The 27,369-nt window shown below is 43.0% G+C and overlaps 2 protein-coding genes across 3 annotated transcripts; one reads left to right on the top strand and one right to left on the bottom strand.

Moving 5' to 3' along the window:
* The first annotated feature begins 1,350 nt into the window (after window positions 1–1,350).
* On the top strand, window positions 1,351–5,542 carry LOC126539275 (hydroxysteroid dehydrogenase-like protein 2). Of its 2 annotated transcripts, none has more exons than XM_050186062.3 (3): window positions 1,351–1,495; window positions 3,063–3,197; window positions 3,761–5,542. In XM_050186062.3, the coding sequence occupies exons 1-3, from the start codon at window positions 1,486–1,488 to the stop codon at window positions 4,000–4,002; spliced, it is 387 nt and encodes a 128-aa protein (XP_050042019.1). In that variant the 5' UTR covers window positions 1,351–1,485; the 3' UTR covers window positions 4,003–5,542. The 2 variants fall into 2 exon arrangements, with proteins under 2 accessions (XP_050042019.1, XP_054931270.1); XM_055075295.2 differs by having other exon boundaries at window positions 1,352–1,533.
* On the bottom strand, window positions 4,777–27,076 carry LOC126539256 (DNA helicase MCM8-like). The gene is made up of 8 exons (XM_050186032.3): window positions 24,611–27,076; window positions 23,724–24,103; window positions 20,586–20,927; window positions 18,519–18,798; window positions 14,457–14,716; window positions 13,770–13,996; window positions 9,635–9,833; window positions 4,777–7,480 (listed from the first exon to the last, which is right to left on the bottom strand). Exons 1-8 carry the CDS (start codon window positions 25,065–25,067, stop codon window positions 7,175–7,177), a joined length of 2,451 nt encoding a protein of 816 aa, XP_050041989.1. The 5' UTR covers window positions 25,068–27,076; the 3' UTR covers window positions 4,777–7,174.
* Between the last annotated feature and the right edge of the window lie 293 nt (window positions 27,077–27,369).

The raw sequence follows: 27,369 nt of genomic DNA, 5'->3' as shown, positions 1-27,369 counted from the left end.
TAGAAAAGAAAAAAGAAAAAACGAAGAAGCGTCACCGGGGCGATACTGCAAGGTTACAAGTACATTGCCTCCGATGATGCGTTTCTTTTTTTTTCTTTTATTGCTGCCGTCGCTTCTTTCCTCAATAACTTCCTCGATAGACGCAGGCCGGTACCGCTGGTCGGCACGCGGAGATTTATCCTGCTACAGAAGTCAAGTAATTACGGGTATTTTCCTCGTTCAAATTCGTTCTCGCATTTCCGTCTCGCCGGTGCCGATTTCGCTGAACTCATCGGTGAAAGCGAGTTCCGAAGTTATGCGCCAGGAAGCAAAATCGACTTTTGCAGTGGGTAGTTCGGACTACTGCTATTCATCACAGTTTTCTTGAGCTACGTTATTGACAGGGAACAAAACGAAGGAAGAGCGGCGACGCAAACGATTGTATGAGAGCGCAATCTACAAAGTGATTTTATTCAAGCGAAGCGAATGCTTATATTTCGCGATAAATGGGTGATCTGAGCAGTTAGCTGTGCATCACAAAATAAAAACAAGAAATCGAGAACGAAAGAATCCGAGCAGTAAGAAAAACAATGACACCTTTTTTCAATTAAAGGAATGCGGCATTTGTCGGCCGGCGATGCGGACGTCATTGACGGTTTAGAGTTGCACTTCGTTTGTTACGCAATCTATCTCGACGTCTCTGAGCAGAATCGAAGAAGCTTACTAGTCCTACCGTGGTCATCAAGAATCTAATAACACCTAAATAGGGAAACTATAGACACCCAACTGCTGCCACGATGACGGCTTGAATCAATCAGATAGGCCGTAGCATTGCTAATGCTACGGTGGTAATACGGCGAAACGCGACGCCATCTTAGGGCAGCACTGAATTCGCGCTTACAACCATTCCGGTTTGCACATATATACGCCGCTATCCTGGAAAACACTGACAGAATATGTGAAGGAAAAAGAAAAGAAAACGTTCTTCAGTGTTGCACACAGCTGCCGCACTAATGAGTCGCATATTTGCGCAAGCTTTACGCACTGCTAACGCGCTGTCGCGTGGTGAGAGAACCTTTCGAAATAACCGCCCAGAATGGCGCGACCCAGAAGCTCCTAACTAAAACTATGCAATGTATTCAATATATACATTCGACATGTCCTAATGTCGCGCATGTATTCAAGACGTTTGCGTCGTTCCCAGTCGTGTGCGGAACGCGCGCACGTCGTCTGCTACCAGCGACCGACGCGACGTTTATCAGCGGCCGGCGGCGGCTCGCATAGCCTCGGAGATACCCGGCAGTGCGTCGTCGAACTTTGAGTCCACGCGGCTAGCCCGTGGCGCTCGATGGCGAGCTTTGTTTACGGGAGGTCCGTGGGCGGCGGTAGGCGTATCATATGATCGCCGTCTGCAGTCTTTGACCCGCCTCACCGCAGCGCATCCGCTCACACAAAAGGACTTCCGCAGTGTCGCTCAAAAGCTGACGACGTGCTTCTTCTAGTCACATGTCAAAAGGTACGGCAACACGCCCGCGATCACGGCCGATACTAAAGGCACGACACGGCGCTACGCCGCGCGCAAGAAAGAAAGGCACAATCCTTTTGCTTTCCGCAGTACTTGCATAACCGATCACGTGCGTCGGTCGGCCTGCTTTCGGTTACACAACGACTGCGCAATTACGTTACGACTACGCCGCTTCGAAAGAGCCGCGCCGTCCGAGCGGGCCTACCCGAGCGTTTCCCTCCGTTTTGCTGCCGCGCACACCGAAACCTGTTTGTGGAACCGCGCTTGCATGGCTCTGCGCTGCGTTTTCTTTATATTCTTGGAGCAAAAGCGCGCGCGCAAAGCAATGCGCGTCCACGCAGTGTAACCCTGTTTTTCCTCAATGCGATGAACATGTGAACAGAACTACTTTCGCATGACGGAGGACCTTTTAAGTATACGGCCATTCCATGTGAAATGCACGAAGAGCGCGGCTCTTCGCTAGAGCTTATGTGTTGGAGCATATCAGTGCCCAATTAGAATACGTGCATTGCTTTCACAAAGCCTAAAGCTTCACGACAAGAGCTAGAGTCGTGAAGGATGTGAGCTTTTGGCGCACCGGTGTGAAATGTCTAAAATAAATCGCGAGAAGCTTTTCCTAACCCAAGCTCATACGTTGTGCAATAACATGCTGTCCATGGTCCACGCTACTAACCACCCCAACTATTACAAAAATCAAATACCAGCCATGTTACGAACACTCAAACTTGTGAACCATGCGTTTTAGAGACACAATGACCAAGCGACCTAGATAGAGGCACGTGTCAGTACATATGCAGTTGTACAACTATTTTATGCAGACTATAGTTTGCGTGAATGCCCCATGTAATCCCATACAATCAAGTACAATCTTGAATGAAACATGCCCAACCCCACGTAATCATGAGTTGACGAGAATAATGCAGTGCTACTGTACAACAAAAATATAAACGTCACTTATATAAAAGCCTCCCAATTGACTTTACCAAAGCATTTGTTCAATACTTGCAAACAACTTGAAGCACAAAAATAAGCGAGGCAAGGAACTCCAGTAGCAGCACGTGTTCGTAATCAGATATCTTGCCATCCTGTGCACTCTGGCAAAACAGTGCATCAGGCTGGTACTTCACATAATGATATTCGTTGTATGTTCATAGTGAACCCGAAACCTATGTAATGTACTTTTAACTTTTGTTTGTATTAAAACAGAATGCCCACGTGTAACAATTGCATAGCCGATACACTTGAAGTTACACAGTGCACAGCAAATCCACTGTCAAAAGAAAGCTCACAAACCAGCATAAGTTAAGTATCACGAGCTCTGTAGTAGTAAAAAAAAAATTTCGTCATGTGACGCATCACGCAAACCCAATATTGGGGAGAAATTATTGTCGAGACCTTCATGTGAAAACCGAGTGGTAATCAGACCAGAAATACTACTAGTTTGGTGCTCCCTTTTTTTAACAGTAGACCGTTACTGTACTTTGTACTTAACATTGGTTTCCTAAATAAGCCTTCCTTGCGTTTGCACAGATTATATATTATCAATGCTGTAATGCAGGCAGCAAAACAGGAAATATGGCGGCCCAGCTAGTATCAGCAGAAACCGTGGAAGGAGTATTCAGCATGATCACCGCGTACATGAACGAGGACCTGGTCAACCAGATTGGTGGTGTCTTCGTTTTCGACATCAAAGGTATGTCCTGCGTGCATAACATTTCTTGTCGAGTACACACAGCAACGTTGCCTACAGTTTAACTACAGTGATATTGAATGAGGCCTTCAAATTAAACCTGCCATTGTCAGTATGAGGACTGTGATAAGCCTTTGTAATCTAACTTTCATTGCAGACATCCCGCAAACATTCGATTGGCACTAAAGATAAACATAACGTGAACCTAGACTGGTAAACTACACCTCTAAAATACCAAATATGTGGGCCTTATCAGAATTGGAGGTATGTTGAGGCAGAAATGACACAAAAACAAGACTAGTGGCTACACCACCTTGAAGATGCTGCACCAGCTTCTCGTGATGCGACAGATTTTGGCAGCACCTGCCGAGTGCTAGATGGGCATTTACCAATGAAGGATTACAGCAGACTTGCAAAAACACAGACACAAACCTGGCACCCTTAGGGGGTATTTGATTGACAAAAGTGATTGAAAAGCATGAAAATCCACTGAAACCTGTGACCTTGCAACATTGTTGCTGGCATCACATTTCAGCCACAAAGTTAATCATCCCTTCTCATCCCAGGTGAGCCCAACAAGTGGTATGTCGACCTCAAGAATGGCAAAGGTTCTGCTGGCAAGGGAGACCCACCTCAGGGCAAGGTCGATGTGACCTTCGTCATGGAGCGTGACACCTTCATCAAGATGTTCACGGGAAAGCTGAATCCGACCAGTGCCTTCATGGGTGGCAAACTGTCACTCAAGGGCGACCTGCCTATGGCGATGAGGCTGGACAAGCTCATGGGAGAGATGCGTTCCAAGCTCTGATTCCGGCCGGCGCAGAAATGCAACCATCTGGACACTTTGCTCGTGCCGTGCGTTGACCGTGAGACATGCGTGGTGAAAATTGTTGGATACTTCTTGTGACAGTGAAGTAGATGTTGTGACAGAGAGACACAGTATCTGTGTCCGAAGTAACACCATCTGCCACATAAAAATTTTACGCATACGATAGACAGATGGAAGAGCTTGAGTACAAGCAAGAGTTTTCATCCTTGCTTGTCGCTTGCTCTATTTATGTTTTTTTTTTTCAATGTGGGTACCTTTTATGAGAGCTTATAAGCCATCCACCGCCTTATTTTTCAAAACCGTAAACCCACCTAGAAAAACTGTTCAGAAAGATAAAATCTCTTCTGCTATCCAGTGAGACTCGCATAACCCCAGAGCTTATGATGCGCGGGACCATTCCACATATATAAGCAAAGCAAAGATGATGACTTCGCAGTTCCCAGTAACCTAGGACTTGAAGCTAATGGTAATTAATGGCACAGTCAGGCAGTCCTGGCGACGATGATATCAGTGGTAGTTTATTAGAACAGAGCTGCAAGTGCAGTAGTAGTAAATTAATGTCAGTTGCATATGCTGTAGAAAAAAAAAAAAACGAGAGAAGTAATGCCACACAATTCATGCAAGGCAATATTAATTAACCCTGGTTTGTGATGCTTGGACGCCTGAAACCAACACAAAAACATAACGAGGATTCTCTGAACAGTTGAACCCATTCACAGAAGGGTTCACAGGCATGAGATTACACACAGGACATTACTTAGTGTACGTGTTTTATTTGTTATTCTCTATTTTTTTCTAATGAGATTTCAAAGCAAACTAACACAAGTCCACATAATGCGGGTACGAGACATGCTAGTTTGTATGGTTGATAGTATGAGTACCAATTTGCTGAAAACACATTTGGAAACAAGTCTGTGATCGAACAACTATTGTCACAGGACATGGTGATATATATTACAACTACAACAGAGATACCGAATATTGTGCAGTACTATAAATAGACCATTCAACAACAGCACTACGTTAGCTGTGTGCAGTGTTAACAAGTGTATTAAGTTACTGATCATTAGTTATATTACAATGACACAAGCATAGTTTGTGAAATACAGAAATGTGACTACTGCATGCACTTTTAACATACAGGCCATATAGCTGTGCCGTGTGTGAAATACGCAAAAGTTAGACAGAAAATTTGCATCTGCAATGCAAAGACAGTGAAAAAACACAAGCAAAATAAATTACCCAACAAGTGCCACTTAGAACAAGTGTCTCTGTACTCATGAAAAGTGAAAGTTTGTACACTCTCTCTGTACTTGTGAAAAGTGAAAGTTTGTACACATTGTGCTGTGTGAGTGTGGTACCGTCAATGGAAGTAAATGCGACACGACCAAACAACAGGGATGCATTTAAAATGCAAAACGAAAATTTAAAGATATATAGACACAAATGTTCCAAGAAATGCCACTTGGAACAACAGTTATTGTGTCCTTTCTCAAACAAAACTTTGTATGCATACCTATATACTTGTGATCTCATCAACTGACGACACATAATTCTGTACTCTACAGGCAATATCGTCCAAAGGTCTTTTCTTGTTTCGGAGGAAGTTTCGGAGGAACAATAAACCTAGTAAACACCAGTACACTGAGAACTGGTACATAAGCACACAAATATGCACATAACAGCACTATGTACTACAAATCAGTACAACTGTACAATAAGCTTTCGCGCTTTTGGCAAATAAAACTTAACACGCATAATCACATAGTTTTGAGCCCACTGATAGATGACCGAGAAGCTGGCTGTCGGGAGCTGATGTATCGGGCTGAGCCCTTTTCAAACGAAAAGCTTTGGTTGTCGGGGACATGAATAATGCTTGCACCAGTTGCGATAGTATTACAAAATGACAAGCTTAAGACCACTGTTTCTCTAACTTTCAGAAATAAGACTACCTATCAACAGAGAATACTTGTGAATTCGTTGATTGACAACACTTAACTCGGTAGCCTAAACCACGGACCCAAGCCTTTCCTCAAGAACGAAGCCCTGGGGACTCAAACCATTATCAATAACGTCGGGTACTGTCATTGATTCCTTATCACACTGCTGCACTTGGAGATGTTTTCTAAGAGGGATGTCTAAGTGATCACATCCTCTACAAACTGCCTAGCTTTCCTGACTTCTCCTAACTATTAAAGCAGGATGTTCCCTAACTCATATACTCATAACTGGCACTTGCTGATGAGCTGCAAGACCAAATTTATGATTTAGTACTAAGGTAGAAAAAAGAAATGATAGGTTACTATTGAAACCCCAATCTGCACCTTCTCTGTCATGCTAGCTGGCCAATTAATCCATGTTTGTGAAAAAAATGTGATGCGGAGCTTTAAGGGAGAGTCAACAAAGATAATTTTGATAAACAGCACTTTTCATTTGGTCAATTACCCTGACATGGTCTACTTTTTTTAAGTTTGCCAAACAATTCTAAAAATATTTTGATGCACCTAGGACAAACTTGATAAACTTTAAACCTCTCACTGCATATGAGGCTGCTAGACACCCGATTCACCAGGTTACCCAAAAGTAACAAAAATGAAAATTTAATCACTCGAAAAGTGTTGACAGCAGAGCACAAGCTTCTCGTAGAAATGTGCAGAAAAACAAGGGAGTCTTTAAAATAATGAAGCATTTAATTGCTGGAAGCTACATTTATAACATATAAGTGATGCTGTTATTCTATTGTACAAGCCACTAACACAACAGAAGCACTGCCTGCTGTTGGCAAATGTAACTACCTATTCTGGCAACAATTCATGCAATAATTGCATTGTGCTACTATCCACACTTTCCGAGTTATTGAATTCTTATTTCTGTCACTTTTGGATTGCCATTACTTGCAAGCACGTTAACCCATTAACTTCCAATGACTAGTCAAGTCATCATGAGAAATGTAGCACTATTTTGTAATTTTCTCACATAAATAACTAACACACATGTTTTGCAATTTTCTTCAACAAGAGCAGTAAAAAATCTATCAGCATTCCTGGTACCATAACTTTTAGAAGAATATGGCGAAAAGTGCAGGTTAAGGACAAATCTGCACTTTTCATAAATTTTTCATGGCAGTTAAAGTGTTAATGGACAGTCCCTACTAGAAATCGGTGGTTTGCAGCTGATAACGGCCCGAGCCTTTCTTGAGGAGAAATCCCTGGTCATTCAAAGCATCAATGATGACACGCACCGATGATGACAGTATGCCACACCGCTGCTCCGCCATCGTCCTCAGCTCGCTCGTGGTGAAGATGCGGTTGCCCGTCCGCTGCGACTCCTTGGTGAGCGCACTCACCAAGGCTCGCGCCTGAGCCGGTTTGCTCATGCCAGAGCCGTGCTGAGAGCGCCTGAAGTCCACGGAACCCAGCCCGTCACTCTGAGTGTCCGCGATACTGTGCCTCATGAGCTGAAAGGAAAAAATACTTGGAACATTATCCCTCCATTAGTCAGGAACTTTCAATGCTTATGTATACACATTGTTTCAAATATCAATTAACAGGCAACGCTATGAGGCTGGAGATACTGCTTGCATTTGCAACCTAAACATAGCGTATCACATATGAGAGATATAGGTAGGTGTCAGTTCGATGTAACCATGTAAATTCAATGTAACGTGAAGTTTTGTTCTTTTATGTAACTATGCATGATGTATGTATTTCATATAGAAAGTGTTGCAGATCTGGACCTACTATTCACCACCAAATGAGCGGAGTGACCCGTTTTTACGGCCAGCAGCCAGAGCTTCCACATCAGCGCTTGCAACCAACTTGGTTTGTCGCATACTGGAAGCACAAAGGCGAACAAGTGATATAGCAATTTGACATAAACTTACTTCCACAAGTTGTAGTTGCAATACAGCAGAACCTGATTCATACGTCTTGAAGAATAAAGCAAGAAAAAGTGTACTAACCGGGAAAATATACAATCTGCCCACAAAAAAATTTGCAGACTCAACTGCAGTTGACATTTACATAATGAGAAGGTTGCGTATATGTTGCCCCTTGTCGTTTTACTATTGCATAGTGTTCTAGTACGGCAAAGGGAAACAAACGAAATCGAGCTGACAAGTGATGCCAGAATACATTGCCACCGGTACAAAATGTATTCCTCGCTTCGTGTCGCCTGCAGCAAGGAACGTTCTGGTGGCAGGTTTGGATTATCGCCCTTTGTAACGCCTATTAAAAGCATGGAGTATGCTTCCAGTGGCACTACGACACAAGTCTTGTGAAACAGACAGGTGAAGATGCTTACCACAATGCGGCTGGCAGCAATAACGGTGAATGCAACGTGTGAAGTCCCGTGAGGAAATTTGCTGGTACCAGAAAAGGAAACTGAATGGGTGCCAGCATTTTCATGTGGCACAGTCAGATGTGTATTGCGGGCAAGCTGCTGTGGCGGCTGCCCACTACTCTCGATCGTGTGTGCCTTGCACATTTGCTTGTTCACACGGGATTTAGCAGCTGCAAAATGTATCATACGATCGCATTGTGGAGACGTACTGAACGTCGGTGCCGAATGATTGTGTTTTCCAGGAACATATTAACTGCTAAAGAGAAGCGCAACTAGTATTTGGTCAATTCTTGTGTTTATAATAGTGAACATTGGCACTGAGATATCATATGAAACAGGATCATGTAAACGAGGTTATACTGTAAATGGAGAATTTATTCCATAGAATGCACTGCAGATCCAAAACAACTTCCCTGCAAAGCGCACAGAGTGAGACTGCTATGACCCCACTACTTGCATGACTTCCGCAGTGCTGCTAGTTAAGCAGGTAACAGTGTATAGCCAACGAACATCAAACTAATGTTACATGCCACAAGTTCCTATCCTCCGACTGTCTACAATGATGCAAAGCCCTCTTGAGATCAAAGCTAGAAAAATCCTGTCGGCGCCAAATGTTAAGCTGCTCACAGGACTTCCAAATGAGCAACATGAGCAAAATTATGTGGAGTCTCGGTTGCACTTTTAGCTTGAAGTTGAGAGCATTGCAGAGCACTCTGAATGAACTAGGCAAATGTGCTCCAAATGCTGGATAATCGGCAATCTAAAGTGCTTGAAAGCAATCATTCTAATCTACTGTAAGTGTTCATTTCAGACGCTTCCGTGTGGCCACTTTCAATTGCAAGTGAACATGATGCTGCTTGGCTTGAGGAGTTCTTGTGAATTGTCGTGATGTCATTGTCACTTAATGCCATCGATTAGCACAAATAATCCCCGCTGCGACATTTTAAATTGGTGAGCAGATAAATAACGACAAACATCCTGCATAACACTTTCTACTGCATTTCTTAAGTTACCGAAGTCACTCCTGCGTAGTGTGCATCACAATCTGTTAGGGGTGTTCATAGTGCACGACGATGCACAAGAAGCCTTCTACTCCAATTACACGACAGCTATTGTTCCATAGCCATTCACCACTTACGTTGCTCACCTGAATGGTTTGCCATCACTTCATCCAGGACATAAGGTACCTCAAAAATATCCGTAATTTAGAGTTCCTGCTCGAGAATATAAAATGTGCTAGTACAAACGTGGGAACCATACAGTACTGTACCTCAATAATGTCAAGGGCATCCTGAGCCGTGCATTCTTCCCGTAGTTCGAGCCGGGCCCGTGCCTGGGTCAGCCGTATCAAGGACTCTAGCTGGCGGGTGGTTATGGGTACGCAGTCAGCTTGCCGAACTCCGCGAAGTTGAAGGTAGAATTTTTGCAAGTGCGCTGCACACTCACTGCTCAATGTCGGCTGGACGTATCTGGGTTGCAAGGCAAGCAACGTAGAGTTAAAGGCACATTAAGGAGAATCATTAAATGAGTTTCGTTCGATAAAGTGTTGTGCTCGTCATTTGTGCTGCCTGTAACCATAAAGAACTAACTAATCCTAAGTGATCATCCTAATTACTCCCGCACCGCAAATATTATTGCAATGAAAATTCACTGGGACCTGCTTGACCTTATGGCACGAAGAAAAATAGTGTGACTTCGGCTATTCCACAAAATATACCACACCAATCATCACTTTAGGAATGCATTACTCGCTGCTCCTCATTACATTTGAGGACGCACCGATCACAACTTCAAGGTCCACGGCCTAAAGCTGGCATATAAACCTGCATGCTTATTCCTTCATTCCAACGACAGGGACCGGCTCGAACTGCCTCACCGCCTCCATTGTCAGCAGCCCTGTTCCATCATCCTTCAAAACTGTGATTTCCATGCATTGTATGGAATTCCACTCCTCTCTGTAACGCCCCCACGTGGCATTGAGAGTATTGAAATAAATAAGTAAAATGCTGCCTAAAATGCTGTCTCCTCCTATTGCACTGTTGGCTAGAATGTGGATTGTGTGCTCCATACCAGTTTACAGCAAATTTGTTTTGTTTTTTCTTTTTCAGAAATCCTGCAGTATTTAAGAGGCTTGCTGCTTTAAAATCACAATCCTCTTGTTGACTAAGAGTCATCTTTTGGTGCAGCTGGGAGATTTTCGAGGACTTGCGGCTGGGCATAATTTTCCATAAGCACCAGTGGCTATAACAAGACCGCGCAGCAAGTCAACCTAGACCCATGCTGAAACACAGCAGCTGAGAGCAGTAGATTGTACAAATTTCTTATTCATGTATGTATAGGTTAGTTTTAGATGCTCACTCCAACACTTTTCGAACACTGCAAAAAGATAAATGCTCCCAATCTGTAAACAATGCTGCCACGAATGTGCAAGACAAATAGTATCATACCACTCTATGCAGAATTAAACCCACAATCTTGTTTTAAAGATCACTTGTTCTCCCTTGCAGCCATTGAGGCAATCTCTGTTGCGCCACCCATGATGTCATAGGCCCGCGCAACAGCCCAGAGCGACACAATGGGTGATTCAAGAGCTCAGTTGCTCTCAAATGAAAGCCTCGTGCATGCGTGCACATTGCTCCAATCTTCTATCAAATTGGAAAGCAGTAGTTAGCACGCCCTGACATCCTGTCACTGCTTCTTCACTGATCTCCGGCACCTTTGTCGGATGCCAACATTGCTGGATTATCATAAAGTTTACTGCGGAAAGAAAAAAAAGAAAGAATGGAGCAATAGGCTCGCCATTGCTGTCGGTGCTGACCTCAGCTGAGAGGAAACATGTTGAGGAGGTATGGGGAAGGTAAACATTACACTCTTTCTATCTGCATTATTAATAACTTCTTTTTAAGAGTTTCTCTGGGAATATAGTGTCGTGTTGCAATGACAAAGAAGGGCAAGACAGTGCCAAAACTATGACTCTCTAATCTAATTCTTTTTTCTTTTTTTATTGACATGATGCGAGAGGTTGGAGCCCTTACCGGCTACTCCTTGTTGCTTGGAAAGTAAAAATATTAGCGAAAAATGTGCAACAAAATGTGGCACAAAAGTATCACAAAAGAAAGTCTGTCAGCAATAGCACAAAGTTCTGTACACGAGTCCTCATTCAACAAACTTGTGCACGAAAAAAAAAAGAGAAAGACAAGTGACACTTAAAACATAATGCCAGGGGCCAGCACAGTCGGTCGTCAAAATCTGATCTGCAAGTCAAGTGGGTCAGCTATTGATAAACGACTTGTAAATTCACGTGTAATTGATGGAGTGAATTCACATCACATGCACAATCCGTTTAGATAAGACTCTCGATTAGAATTGGCAACAACATTCCGGAAACTTTGAACACATGCAGGTTTGTCTTGCCTCAAGTTATATTTTTGTAAGATTGGTTACATCGTGAAAAACTGTCACTGCAAAAAGATGACCGCAATGTGTAGGGCCTAGTGGGCACAAGGGCCAGGTCTGGCCAAAGAGTGCCATGCAAGTGCCTGAAAGAGACAGTTAAACCTCGATACTCGAACAAGTGTCACTTGTTTTTATTTTTTTCCGTACACAAGTTTGCTGGATGAGGACTCACGTACAGAACTTTGTGCTATTGCTGAGTGACTTTCTTTTGTGGTACTTTTGTGCCACATTTTGTTACAACCTTTGCACAAATATTTTTACTTGCCAAGAAACAAGGAGTAGCCGGTAAAGTTTTCACGCCTACTTCACCCCCGCGGCTGATAGCGTCTCCCACAGTAGGACGACACGACCGTGAAAAGCGCCAGCAGCGGGGAGCAAATGCTTCGTCTTCGACTTCAACACCTATACGAAACTCGAGATTACCCAACCTCCCGTACTAAACATGCAGGAAGACAACGTACATGATGCGACACCATCTCGGCATGCCAACTCCTTGCATGCACGGCAGATTAGCTCTAGAACAAGGCGTTCGGGCTGCATATCCGCTCAGCTGCACTATAAAATGAGTTTATTTATTTATTTATTTATTTATTTATTTATTTATTTATTTATTTATTTGCGATACCCTGAAGGTACATAATTGTACATTGCAGAGGGGAGGGGCGAGAATACATTCTAAGAGTAAAAAATACAGGATTAGTTCAAGGAATTTCCAAGGAACAAAAGCAATATGAAAAAAGCAGTAATGCATTCATAACAAATAACAGAGACTTAGATAACATGAAAATACAGAAAGAATACACTTTAGCAAGCAGACAATGTTCACGAATAAGTACATAATTATGCCATTTGCCACCATACATTATTTTATGTTGATTAGTGCATGCCAATTCCCTCTCCCCTCGTGCACGCTTGACTGCATTATCGCAAACTCACTCCCCTTTCCCCTTGCTCGCGTGGGAAGACGCCACTTGTCAAGCTACCATCCTCTGCTCACCCTCACACTCTTTCACTCACACCGAGAGCATACAACGCGCAGAGCGCAATAGAATCTTATCGCACTTGGACTTTTTAAATTTTTTTGTATTTATACGATACTGTGGACTCATGGTCCAAGCAAGGTGGTCGATACAAATGCAAAAGAAATATAAAAGACACACCAACAAAGAAAAGCAACAATAATACAGGCTCAGAAAGGTTACTTCACAGTTTAATCACTTGCTTTGATAAGGCCATTCACTAATGGTTCTCGGGAAATAAGAAAACTTGAACAGGTCTGTGCGAGCAAAATATGCGGTGAGGGCGCTTTCACTGTGGTGTTGGGTGGGCCTTCTAGTTAAGGGCGACAAATATGTTGATGCATCTAGCGCTGGATTGTTTTCCAAGAGTTGGGAAAGAAATTCTAATCTAAAATTTTTGCCTTTGTGCCTGTAATAGGGTAATGCCATTTGCTTGCATTAAATCAGAAAGCGAGTCTAATTCTTTATACGGACCTTATATGGATTTTATATGGACCATGAAGCTGCTTCGCATTGGTAATCACCCTATTTGAGAAGTGCATTCAGAACAGTCACTTGTAATTCAACTATGTGACTATCTGCATCGGTGGAAGTTTCCATTTATTGTCTTGGTATTTCTTCGCGACTGCAGTGAAATTTAGTTTTATTGAAATTGTGTATAAACACAGTTCGCCATATTGAAGTCTTGCGTTGTTCTATGACCAAGAAGTTATGAAAAGTTAAATACTTTGTTATAGCGAGAATTTCGTTATATGGAGGTTTAAATGCATTACAATGGACATGTTGTTAACACATTCATTCAAAGGGATTGCGCTCACTACAGCATGTCCTCAGTTTCGAAGCGAAAAGATGTTGCAAGGCCCTTTAGAGGATTAGCTCTAAACACAACGGTATCAAATTCGAAGTAAGTCAGAATAAAGCAACACCTACTGGCGTGCATATGTGATGTACTTTCGCAGCAGCGGAGCTGAAACGGGGTCCGTGACAGGCCCACGGAGTCGCTCCGCAAGCGATTTTGATGGATGCGGCATCTGGGAAAAGGCGGCCGATGCCTGAGTGTCGCCTGCGTCCTCCAACAGCTGCTGGCACGATGACAGTGAGCTGGGTTTCTTCAAGTGCATTGCCATGACGTGCTCGGACAGACGCCGGTCAAGATCCTGAGGAATAAGATTAGATTTAACTGCGGGGTTTAACATCTTGAAACTACATAGCGCGGTTATCAGAGATGCCTTAGTGGAGAGCTCTGGATTACTTTTGATTGCCTGAGGTCCTTTAATGCGCACTTAAATGCATTTCATATAGTAGATACATAATATCAATACAAATAACCCGTACACGAGTGTTCTTGTACTTTGCACCTATAGAAATGTGGTTGTGGTGGCTAGGAATAGAACCCGTGACTTTGCACTTATCTTTACATATGTATCATGTCTGTTTCTGCATTCACATGCTGTAGCTGTTGTAGTGCAAAAAGGCACAGTCCCCGTCGAGCCAATTAATGGATTTATGGCTGTATCCTCAACATCATGTATGATATGTTATGATCAAACAAAAATATGATGTAATTTGATTTGATTAGCAGTAGGAAGTAGTTCTCCACTGTTTGTGGTTACTCACAGCATTCGGCTGATCCAGCAGAATGAAGACCAGGTCGAAGCGCGAGAGCAGTGCGCTACCCATGCGCAGGTTCTCGGCCACCGTCTTTGCACGGTTGTAGTGGCCTCCGACCGGATTCGCGGCGGCCAGCACGCCAGCCCTGGCGGGCAGTGACACCGTCAGCTCGGCCTTGGCTATGCTCACGCACTGCTGCTCCATGGCCTCCAGCAGGGCCCCTTGCGCTGTCGACATCTTGTCCAGCTCGTCAATGCAGCAGCAACCTTTCGTTTTTTTTTTGGTGAATAAACAAATGTAGAAAACACTGAGTTTCATGTCTTAAACCCTTTCCATTCCATGTTATTACTCCGAGTTCTGACCGAAAATGGCCAAATTATTTTTAAAAAGCGCAGTTGCCAACATGTCACACTTCTCCCGCAAGAGTAAACTTGCTCGCGCTCATGCTGCCCCACAGATTGTGCGCTGTCATCTACCAGAAGCATGACAAAGCACCAACAGGAGACCAATTAGTAAGTGATACTACTAGAAAATGAAAAGTACCGTCATCGTTCAGAACTTCTCCTTGGCCATTTTTGCCAGAAGCATGTGGATGAACCCAGCTCATCCATGACACGGAAGAGGTTTAAGGAACACTAGAGACACACTAAATCAGTTTAGACTGACAAAGTATTCTTACAAAATTCTAGTTTCATGGTAGAAGGTTGATTACTGGAAAAGAAAACAAGGACCAAGCTTCCACTTGTTGGATTTCACACTGAAACCTCAGTGCTAGTACGTCAGCAGGACGTCACAGACTTTTATGTAGTATTTTTCTCCCACTAGACATGTGTGCTTGTTTACGTTTCTCTGGTGACCGCTTTTCACCTGCTAACAAATGTTAAACATAATCGCTCAGTGCAGAATACACCTGCATGTATTGTAAGTTTCTCAAATGTTATCGATAGTGGCGGATGTTATCGATAAAACATCCGCCACCGGATGTTTTGTAATCTTATAGTATGCACGACGTGAATTGTGTACTATTTTCTTGAAGGCATGCGGGCACCAGTGATTACGGTGGAACGTTTGACGAGCCACGTATCAAAGCCGACGTGCTTGACTCACTGATGAGATTTTCGCCGATACCGACTATGCTCACAACTATCATGCTTTTAGTGTAACCTGTTTTCTTGGCACAGGTTCACCTGATAAAGAGATAGTATCATGATTCAGAGTATTTGGTAATGCGTTTTTCACCGTCACTACGACGTGACACTATTTTGACCTATTGTGGTGCAGTAAAAGTTCCATAAACTCTCTAAGTTCAATTTTTTGCCTTCTTTACAATGAAATGTAGTTCGCTTTTACCTAAGAAAAATTGACCAGGCCTGAAAGGAGAGCGTCAAAATGCATGAGAACCCGGCAAGCTAGTGCAGGAAATTCAAGGTGGCATCACCAGCAGTCTTTTGCTTTTGCATCATTTATGGCTTACCAAGTCTGCTCTCACAGTAAGAGTGGCATTTTTGGTATTGTAGAAGTACAATTTGTTAATACAGCTCCACTTAAACCTTCCCCTCTAATGTTCCTTAAAAACTGTACTGACACATTTTTGAAGATTTATAAACTGCACCCCGTGCATCTCGGACATAAAAGGATTTAAGCGTGAAGGTGGAGAAATACTTGCAAGACGTTTTAACTTCATGGTAACGTTGGTGTCTAAATGCCGGACCTGGCATTGGTGACATCGCGATTTCCCGACGCACATCAATATTTGCCAACATCGTTTAGCAACAAAACTAGGTATAATGACATTGCCCATCAGAAAGTAAACAAGAGTGCTGCATACACATTTCTTCTGACTATGCTAGCATGTAGCAGTCACACTGATTGCAGGAAAAATGCAAGCCAGTGCATTGTGACAACCTAATGCATTCAACTTTCTGGATACAGAGACTGAAACTGGTCTATAGAAACAAGCACTCTATAGCAAGTTACATAGGGTGCTCTGACACTTGCCAGAGTTTATTCTAATGTTTAGTGGTCTTAGACCTTCATTTATAGCAAAAAAAAAAATGACAAGTTGAAAATGTCATAGAAGTGGTACCCCTCTAACGTGGTTACAGCCGCAACACTAATAGTCTGCACTCGCTCTTAACAAACTGCATCTTGCATGCATCAGCAAGCCATTGCTGTCGTTTCAATTAAGAAGTTGAACTTTTTATGCATGCTGCAATTTTAATTAGTGATATGAATAACAGAGACCCCACAAAGACAAGTTTTTCTCTTGTTGAAACATTGGCTCCAAGCTGCAGCTTCCCTTGATTGCCCACTATTGACCAATTACAATTCTTCATCTTCCAGTTAACGTTTTCCCTTCACTGAACAAGGACAGGCTTTGCATGTCTTTCATTATCTGTTCTGTTGAGGTAAGTGTGATTAGTTTGTCTAAGAGCATGTCTATTGCTCATGCCTTGTATACAAAGATGTTGAGACATACTGGCTGATGCTTTCAGAAGTTCTAGCTCTTCACTTAAGCTCTTAAGTGTGACGTACCAATCATAAATTTTCCTACAAAAATTACTAAAGGAAGCTCTACAAGAAGCATGGGGGTTCAGATTGTGGGTATAGCATGTAGATTTACTTAAACTATGTCCTTTTAGTTTCAAATAACTTCCCGAATTTGCAGATTGATCACATTGAACAAAGCATTGTGCTATAAATGCAATAATTTCAAATAAAAAGGAAAATTGACATCCACCCTACAGCAGCACGAAGCTACAAAGGAAACCCCATAAGGGTTTTCCAGAAAGAAAACTTTGCACTTGAGGAAAAGTTCACTCTTTTCTTTTCACACAGGGATCAGGGGCAACGAAGGGGCAGACAGCCTAGCTCGAGGGATGACCAGCCGAGCAGGAACGTCAACCGCCCCAGAGGGGCCACAGACCAACTGCGGGAACAGCTATTCAGAGCTATTAAACCTCTATAAGGGGCTAAGATATCAATATCCCCCACCACATAAAGCATTAACAAAGGAGGAGGCCGCAGGATGGCGGAGACTGGAAACGGGCTCCTTCCCAAACTTACACATACTAAGTAGGTTGTTCCTCACGCAGTATAGCGCAACCTGTCCGTGGTGTGGAGCTAAACCAACATTATACCACATTATATGGGAGTGTACAAGAAACCAGGCATTCCACAAACACAAAACACCAAGTGCGGAGCAATGGGAGAGCTGGCTTACCAGCCGCGAGCTAGAGGCTCAAAGAGCTCTAGTAGCGCACGCGTGCGAGGCGGCCCGGCTCAGTGGAGCCCTGGACTAGGGGCCCATCCATGGCTGAAGAGGACCCAAGCTTCAAGAATGAAGACTTCAGCCTCGACCCGCTAAAACCTTAAAAGAGTCAATAAAGTTTTCCATTCCATTCCATTCACTCTTTTCTGGGATTCGAACCTGGGACCAACGCTTTCCCGTGACAGCCTCTCAACCATCTGAACTAACGAGGATGGTTAGCTCAAATCGTAGAAAATACCTTACAATTACTAGCAGAAAATATTGTATGATCATTGGCAGAACATACCATACGATTACTTGAAAACTACAATTTAATTAACTTATGGGGCTTAATGTCTTGAAATTGGACAGTGGGTTATGAGGAAAGCCATAGTGGAAACCTCTGGATTAATGTTGACCACCTGAGGTTTTTTACAAGCACCCAAAACACGGTACAGGAGCATTCTTGACAGCCTGGAGACGAACAGCATGTTCAGCCCCACAATGACATAGCATGACATAGCCTCTGAACCACTGTGGTGGGTCATTGGTATTTTGAAAGATCAGGATATATAACACGACAGGAATACTTGAAGCCACAAGAGTGAAGATCAGACAAATCCATGTATACTAGTCATCATTCGTGCGGAAGTTGAACAACTGCAGCACCCGAGTTCCCTCTAGAAATTTTTCTAGAGAGCTCTATGGTATCAACAAGCCCGCCATGCAGCCTTAGTTAACTTTATGTAGCTATCACACTAACGCTAAAATTGCTACAGAACAGCAAAAGACACACAGGGATCCCTGTGAAGACTCACCCCTGTCGGCGAGGACCAGGGCCCCAGCCTCGAGTGAGGCTTCGCCTACCGAGCCACGGCCAACGGAGACAGTGAGGCCCGCTATGGATGCAGTGTTGCCGCATACGAAGACTCCCCTGGGCGCAACTCTCGCGCAGGCATGCAGTAGCTGACTCTTTCCCAGCCCAGGATCGCCCACCACCAAAACATGTGGGTCGCCACGTACGGGCACGTGGTCGGGATCATCCGAGTACCTTCGCACTCCTCCGAAGAGAGCCAGCAACAAGCCGGCCTTCACTATCTGTAAGGAATTGCAGCAGAGGAATCAGGTTAGGGAGGAAATTTAAGCAAGACATAAGTTCAGGAACGTGGAGGAACAGTGGTTGAACAAGGAATGTCACTGGAGTCAGCATTTTGGCAAGTGGGCTTGCATTCACCAGGCCAGCAACGTTGGCTCAAGTGACATTCCTTGTTCAACTATTATTGCCTCCATCTCAATCTTCTTGAACTTTTGTCTTGTTCGGAAAGTGTTACAGGAAATAGTTACAGCAAAATATGTGTACAAAATGATTGGAGTTCACTTTGTCAGCGAAAGTATGTGCAAGAATAGGGTACAATATATTTCAGTTAACCTGGCTGGTTGTTTCACTTTTTAAATTAATTCGATCCCGACCAAAGGTCCCAGCTGGCCCCCATACATTATTATGGGCCATAACCTTTGTCATTTTGGCCCTGAAATTAGCCTTCATCTCATAATTTGAACTTGACAGGTCAGCACGCACGAGCCTGATCACAATGGTGACCCCAGTGGCTGCAGCGTTTGTCTTGGGTGCACATTAGAGTCGGGGACAAGTTAGAATCGGGTAAATAATGCCAAAAGAAGCAGTGGCATGTTCAAACATTTCCTTCTGCCCCTCTTTTTTCAATTCGATCAACTGCATAATGCTATTAAACCTGTTGGGCTTGTCATGGTTTAATTAATAGAAACTGACTGTATGTGTTTGCATTGTCATAAAATGTACTGTAAGCTGTCAAATGCACACTGATCTCTCTTGTTCAGTAGAATCTAGTTAATTCGAACTCCAAAGGGACTGGAAACTTATTTGAATAAAATAGAGTTTGAACTAAGGAGAGTCTCTTTAAATGTAGTGTCCAATCAATTGTGCGGTACAGCACACAAAACCAGAACTGTCACTCCACTTGCATTGAAGGAGTGTTATCATTCCACCATCAGCGCATGAGGACATGCACTAGAAGAAACCTAGGTTCCGTATCAAGCCCAAGTGTGATAAGATTGCGCCACGCAAGTCGTTTGCAGTGGCTGTGAGGGAAAACGTGCGACGATGAGCCGAGAAGGATGGTGGCTTGATGCGTGCCAAATGTTGGAGATGATGTGATAAAGCGTGCACTAGGAGGAGTCTAGCTGAGTGCGTTGTAATGTGATAAAGTGCACACCACTCTGCTTGCTCCAGTTTGCTCTCTGCTTCCCGCACCAGTTCCCTCAACAATGACATTATCGTGGGTAGCAACACATTGAACTTTCGCTTTTGTCTCAGCTTTGTCCAAAAAGAGGTCCATGGGAGTGAGAGATCTTGTTTGAAATAACCGGCGGATAGTTTTTGGAGTTCAAATAGGCAAGGGTTTTTCTCTATTCAAATACGTAAGACTTTGCCAGGACCAGCAGAGCAGTTTGAATTATCCACTAATTTCAATTGAGACATTTCAAATGATCTCAGTTCTACTGTAATGCATTGCGACTTTATGCATTGTGAGTGTAAAGCATTGTGCTTTAATGTAAATCATTATGTAAAGCATTATGTAAGCATTATGTAAGCATCCTGCATTTCCACTGCTCTGATCAGCCAACTTTGTAATAAGTTTTAAAGTTTCTTTGTTAAGGTTGTTAATAAAGAAATTCAACAATTACCAGCTCTGTAGCTTTGGCAAAATTGCTTCTGTAGCACATATGACTACAGATTCATAACCAATAAAGCCAAAGTGATATTTTGTAGCAGTTGGCATTTGACAAATTACTGGTGTTGCCCTCTAAGGCATCAAAAAATAGATAAACAAAAGCTGTCAACCGACCTCATGGCCGTAAATTGCGGGGCACAGGGAGTTCACCAGGAGGCGGAACAAATCCGGCTTGTCATGGATCGCCTCGATGGCATAGTAGTCCAGGCGACCGAGGTCAGGTCCCGATGGAGTCGCAGTCGTGTCCGCCTCGCGTTGATCGCCGAGCACATGATTTGCCACCAAGTAACAGTCAACAGGACCGGTCAAGTTTGAAGGACCGTCACAGCGTGCAAGCTCCACAACACCCGTCACCGTAACCATGTCACCGGGGACGGCTGACCCAACCAGGTCGTCAGTCAGTTCACAGTCGATGATGCGTGGTATGCGACCACCTTCCGTACCCTCTTCTGACTCCTGAAAGAAGCAACCAAATTAACGGATGTCATGACAAAGGCAAAAAATAAACTGTTTATTCGCACGGTTTAATTTTATTCATTTATTCATCAAGCTTTAGCAAGACGTGCAGAATTTTGTTCAACTTTATGAAGGTCAAGTCAGAGGATTCCCTTAAGAGGAAGCTTTAGCTCAGGGCCAACTCCAATTTCCCTATTCAAATAAATCTAAAATGCGAAAATGTTTTTATACTACAACCATGGGACTGATTTGAATGAAATGGGTTGCACTTAACAGAGAAAGTTAAGTTCTAGTGACTCTAGCAAGCATAATTATGATTTAGGGCCTGAAATGTTTTCAAAAATTCCAAAATCCTGATAAGTAAAAAATAAATTGAAGCTTGCAAGTTTACGAAGTTTGCACATCCGTAACTTTGCACCAAAAACAGATATCGCTGTTCCTGTACACTGCATCTGTTAGAGCATCCCGAGCAGACAAATTTCATATATAAATTTATAGCATACATGAAAATGTTAGTAGGTTTTCGGGAGTTTTACAGAAGTCTTACTCCCATGCTAATGGTATAATTTAGACTGGTGTATAATACATCCCTTTTGTCCACTTCAGACATATTATTAGGTGCAGTTTACAAAATTATGAAATTATATTTTACTGCTGAGTTACAGAATTGTAAGTTTTTCTTATTTAGCAATCTTTGGCAACTTGTTTTGTTTTCTTATTTTTTTTATTTACGATACTGTAGGCCGTAATGCCATTACAGAGTGGGATTTCAGGCATCACAAATACCAAACTGGGTGTTACAACAGTAAATTACATCATTGAAGTGTCAGTCATAGAAAACAGACAGAATTTGTACTGTAGTATAACACTTTGGCAATCACTCTTCTAATTCATGAAAAACACTCGAATTCATAAAACAGACGATATGTGGTATATCTACTAGTTGATAAAAAATACAAATAAAAAAACATATATGCACAAGAATGGAAGCAAACAAATTTTCAGGTTTGTAATGATGTCATTCTGCATTTTTCGAAGGTTTCAGTTGAGGTGCAGCGCATAACAGATGATGGCAAGGCATTCCAGACTCTTATAGGTCGAGGTAGGAATGAATATGCATATGCGTAGATATGTAGATGTGGCGCAACGAACACCGAGTCATGCTTTTTCCTGAGAATTCACTTCTTTTGGGAAGCTAAGTAATCTGCAATGTCGATGTTAAAATGGTGTTTAGAAAGCAAAATGATGACCTAAATAAAATATATGTTTCCTCTAGACTCTCTCTTCTTCTATTTAAATGCAGCAAGCCTCATCAAAACCGGTGCTGTGGTTGCCAAGAAAAATTATTTCTCCATTCTTATGTATTTAGATAGTCAGCTGCCAAGTTAAATCTCCCTCTTAAATTTGAGTGCAACACTATACGAAAGAACAAACAAAGGAATGTTTCATTCATGGAGTTTACCATACCAAACCCACACTGGGACAATGAAATATGCAGTAGTGCAGAGCTCTTGGCCAGTTTTGACCACTTGGAGTTCTTGAATTTAAGCACACAAGTGTTTTTTGCATTTCATCCCCAACAAAATGCAGTCGGGAATTAAACTCACTACCTCTAGGTCAGCAGTAAGACACAGCCAACAAGCCACTGCAGCATGTAACAAACAAACAAACAACAACCATAAACTACAAACCAGTACCTGCCTCCTGTACTAATGAGCAAGTGAAAGGACTACTGGTAGCTGAATACTAAACCTGACATATTTGATTCAATTGCATTTGTCAATTGTGCTTTCTATTGCAGCGATGATGTGAATGTCCTGCATTGATACTCTCTTTTATATGATGCCATCATGCTGTAGGGCCACTTTTGATTACAGGTATAACTGTACTAGTACTATATTAGCTATTGTAAGTGTCTGTAGTAAAAAAAGATGTACGGATTTCACTGCATGTACAGTATCTATCAACTGGGTCATACTATACTCATCTTCGTATGCTTCATGTCTAAGACATGAAGCATACGAAGATGAGTATAGTATGAGCCAGTTGATAAATACTATACATGCAGTGAAATCCGTATATCTCTTATCGTACTCTATTGGGAAAAGACTCTTGCAGTCAGGATGGTTCAACAGAGCCGAGCATTCTTTAGGCACTTTGTATTGTTTCCAAGAAAAGTTTGCTTAGTATTGAATAAAATTAAGGTGCGCATACCTGCCGCCACTTTTTAAGCTTCTTGAACAAGCACAATGTGATGTGGCATACTGACATTTTTGTTTTCTTGTTTATCCTTAACTCTGGCAAGGGCATGTTGGTCATATAAAATCTAAGTGAGGAAGGAAAGGCTTATTGATAACAATAGCATATAGAACAGTGAAGTGATCAGAACAGTTCACAAGCTTTAAAGTTGGCCTAGTCAGCTCACGACTGTACAAGTACAGAAAATGGATGCAAAACATTGACAAAGAAAGCACAAAGTGCACAAGAAATATTGCTGAAATATCTACTCAACTTGTTTTCTACATAATGCCCCGTTTCAAATGCAAGTCAAGCGACTGATAGAGAGTAACCTAATCTGGAAGAGGTAAGCAAACAACCTAACCTAACGTAACCTCCACTTCACAAACTCAAATTAAAAAAATTTCATTGTTAGTCCGGTACAGCTCTGGCTCAATTTGTGCTTTCTTTGTTGGCATGTCATGTCCAGTAGTCATACCCATAGAATGACCAGAACAGTAATATCCCACCTAAGATTTGCACAGAGCTTACAGAGAGGTTAGGCAATGACGTAAATACCTGAAGTCTCAGCGACTGCCAGTCGCTGAGCTGGGTCAAGGGCGATGTAACCTGTTCCTGGAAGGTTTTAGATCGGCAACCCCTCTCTGGGCAGCTGGTGGGTGCTGTAAAGTAGCCACCAGGCTGCACAACAGCTTGCTGAGTGCCGCAGCCAGAACAACAGAAGCCAAGCACACGGTACTGTGGCTTCACTTCGCTTGCACGGACCACTGTGCCTCTAACGGCCACCATGTGGCCACAAGTCATGCTGCGGACGTCACGCAGAGGTGTCAAAGGCCCAAAGCCGGCAATGCGAACAGTTAGCTCGGGCAATGGGTCATCTATGCAAGCGTCTATTTGTTGCTGCTCATGCTTTGTCAGTGTCTGGTGTAATGCAAGACCTGGAAAAAAATGACAATGGGTCAGATAATTGCAGCTTGATAGAATAAGCAAATAAGTTCATTTTAGACATAAGCAAGGTTTGGTTAAAAAACAGTAAAGTAAGAGGGTTGACAGCTGGCCAAGTTAGTATGGATAAATGTAAAGCATTTGCATTTCACTGTGCTTCCCAGAATAAACACTTTCATGAATAACCAAACTTTCTAAAGTGTTACAGGTTGGTTTCCTAGCTTCACTTAACAAGCACGTGCACCCCTCACATTGACCAAAATGTTGATGCTTTTCATATCGACACTTATTCCATGCAGAAACTAACACAACTAGCTACGTCTATAGCATATATGCACGGTAGAAACTATCTGTGACTGTGCTTCGAACAACGTTCTAAACTTCTTACACTGACATTACGGTAGACCGCATACTCCACCAATTAAATTATTGGCTTCTGGCATCACAATAGCTTGCAAAGTTCACGGCATAGAATAATGAATAGAAAGATGGTGGCCTACCCAGCAATTTGAGAACGTCGTGGGGGCGGCACTTCAGGGACTCCTTGAAATCGGGCCATTCCTCCTTGACGCCAGAATCGTCCGCGACTTCGTCTACACGCACTTCGTACGAGTTTCGAGAGCGGTCGACAAGACCCGCGGGTCCCGCAAACTTAGACGCACTCTCGGCGAAATACGCCTCTAGGAGCTTAAGCCTCTGCGCTACGGTCGCGTCGGGAGGGTAGTCTTCGTTGGGGAAGTAGAAATTCCATCCAGGGTACGGTGATTGAACAGACGCGCGACGGCGGTTTGAGTGGTTTCCAACTTCAGGAGAAGATGAAGGGACTTGACCGTCGCCTTGACTGCCGTCCGAGGTTTCTCGGTCAACGATTCGCCGTCTGTGAGGAGCGAACCTCGAGCCGCCAGCCCGGCGTCGGAACCGCCCGCGGCCGCGGTTGTTCCAAGAGTTGTAGTTCATTTCAAGAACAAACTCGGAGTACCTACGAACAAGCTACACAAACGCATGCGGATGCTTCAGCTGCTCACAGCTCCCGCCTCCCGGTGGCAGACGAAAGTTGAAATGCGCGAGGAGCACACGTAAACCTGTATTTCAACTTTGGAAAAGATAGCCGATTCGCTTACCAAACCTCTGCTCTAATACCTCACAAAATAAGCTTTTGAAGACAGTGTTTACCCAGGTTCTTCGAGCACGGGTACAGGTAATTGCGAACCGTAATTACCGCCAGAAACCACAAACTGTGGCTTCTTTTATGCTAAAGAAGACTTGCGCTTGGCTTCAAGAGGCTAGCAGCGTGATGATGATGATATATTTTGGTGAAATATGGCATAGTGCGCGACCAACTTAACTACTACTGTTCATAAATTGTGGAAGCGGTATGAAAGCGTTAGTTGGAAAGGGAATTGAATTTGTTATTGCACCATGTGGTGATTGTGCAAGGATGCACAAATCCTTTCAGTAAATTGCCTGGTTAGCAAGTAAAGTGGACCATATTTAACTCCTTTTGCAACGCTAAATCACAAACTAAAAAGCTCAGCAAAGCAAGAAAAATATTCTAAGTCTGCATTTTTTAAATGTACATACTTAGCGTATATTTGTGACCTTCTAATAATAAAAAAAAAAATAACCGGTGCCCTTCCGCTCTGTGAAGAAGGATGACCAGCGAACCTGCGTAAGTGGGCCCTTAGAATTGTACCTAAGCAGTGGGTCGGCCCGACATTTCACTATCTTCGGGATCGGCCCACGTATAGGGAGTTTTATGTCTATGCACGGACACGATCCTGAGGGAACTAACCCTTAACAGCTTCGCTGTAATTCGCTATAAAATTGTTTACGTGTTTGTGTTCATTAATGACGACGACGAACGCGGGAGCAGTGGCACGAGCGCGGTTGTGCCGAGGGCACGGAGCAAGAAGTATTGTGGCCGAGGGGCGCCAACGAGCTAGCTGTGGAAGACGACGCTGCTGGAGCCAATCCTGATGATGATAGTTTTCTGTAGAGACACGGACACGATTCTGGGGGAACAAGCCCTTGACAGCGTCACCTAAAAAAAAAAAAAATCAAAGTTAACACACTACATAGCCCTGTAGTAGCCTCGCTGGCATTACAGAACACTGCAGGAGTATCACAACTTGGAATAACACCTATAACTTGTGCCAAATGTGTAATTTCATCACTTTGGTCAGCAACACTTGTTTTCTTCACGATTTTTCCTAACTAGACGAGATTTCATCAAACTATCAAATGAAAGAGACATGCACATATATGTAACGCTGACAGGCAATTCATTACATACCTGTGTGTCTGTCCTGTGGCTGTGCGCTGCAAGCTATCGATCAAGAGCAAGTTAGCTGAACAGCAGATTCTCGTGAATTCCTTTGAATGATATACTTCACTGTTCTGATCGGCATTGCTTGACTTTACAGCATCTCTGCGACTTGATGAGTAAATCAGGAAGCGAGTGCCAACTCAAACTATTCACACTAACAATTAAAATTTGAAACGTATCTGCTTCAGCTGTTTTATGCCGAGCTGTAGACCCTAACGTTAAAATTTAAATTAATATATGGGATTTTACGAGTCCAAACGCCAATCTGATTATGAGGCATGTCGTAGTGGGAGATTCTGGATTAATTTCGACCACCTGGGGTTCTTTAACATGCACCTAAATCTACTTCACTCGAAACAATAATGAACAGGATATAGAAACTCCTCCTATAACTAGAGATGAGGTCGGAAGGGCCTTGCGAGACATGAAACGGGGTAAAGCGGCAGGAAAGGATGGAATAACAGTCGATTCAATTAAAGATGGAGGAGACCTAAGGCTAGGAAAACTGGCGGCTCTCTATACAAAGTGTCTATCGGCTGCAAGGGTCCCAGAAAACTGGAAGAATGCAAACATTATACTAATCCACAAAAAGGGAGACGTTAAAGAACTAAAACATTATAGGCCCATTAGCTTACTCCCAGTATTATATAAAATATTTACCAAAATAATCTCCAATATAATAAGGGCAACACTAGACTTTAGTCAACCAAGGCAACAGGCTGGCTTCAGGAAGGGATACTCTACAATGGATCACATCCATCCACGTTATCGAGAAGTCCGCAGAGTACAATAAGCCTCTCTACATGGCTTTCACAGATTACGAAAAAAACATTTGATTCAGTAGAGATACCAGCAGTCATATAGGCATTGCATAATCAAGAAGTACAGACCGCTTATGTAAATACCCTGCAAAATATCTAGAGAGATTCCACA

Source organism: Dermacentor andersoni, chromosome 11 (genome assembly GCF_023375885.2).
Source record: "Dermacentor andersoni chromosome 11, qqDerAnde1_hic_scaffold, whole genome shotgun sequence".
NCBI lineage: Eukaryota > Metazoa > Arthropoda > Arachnida > Ixodida > Ixodidae > Dermacentor > Dermacentor andersoni.
The sequence above is the reverse complement of the archived record's forward strand: the minus strand, read 5'-3'. Positions and strand labels throughout refer to the sequence as shown.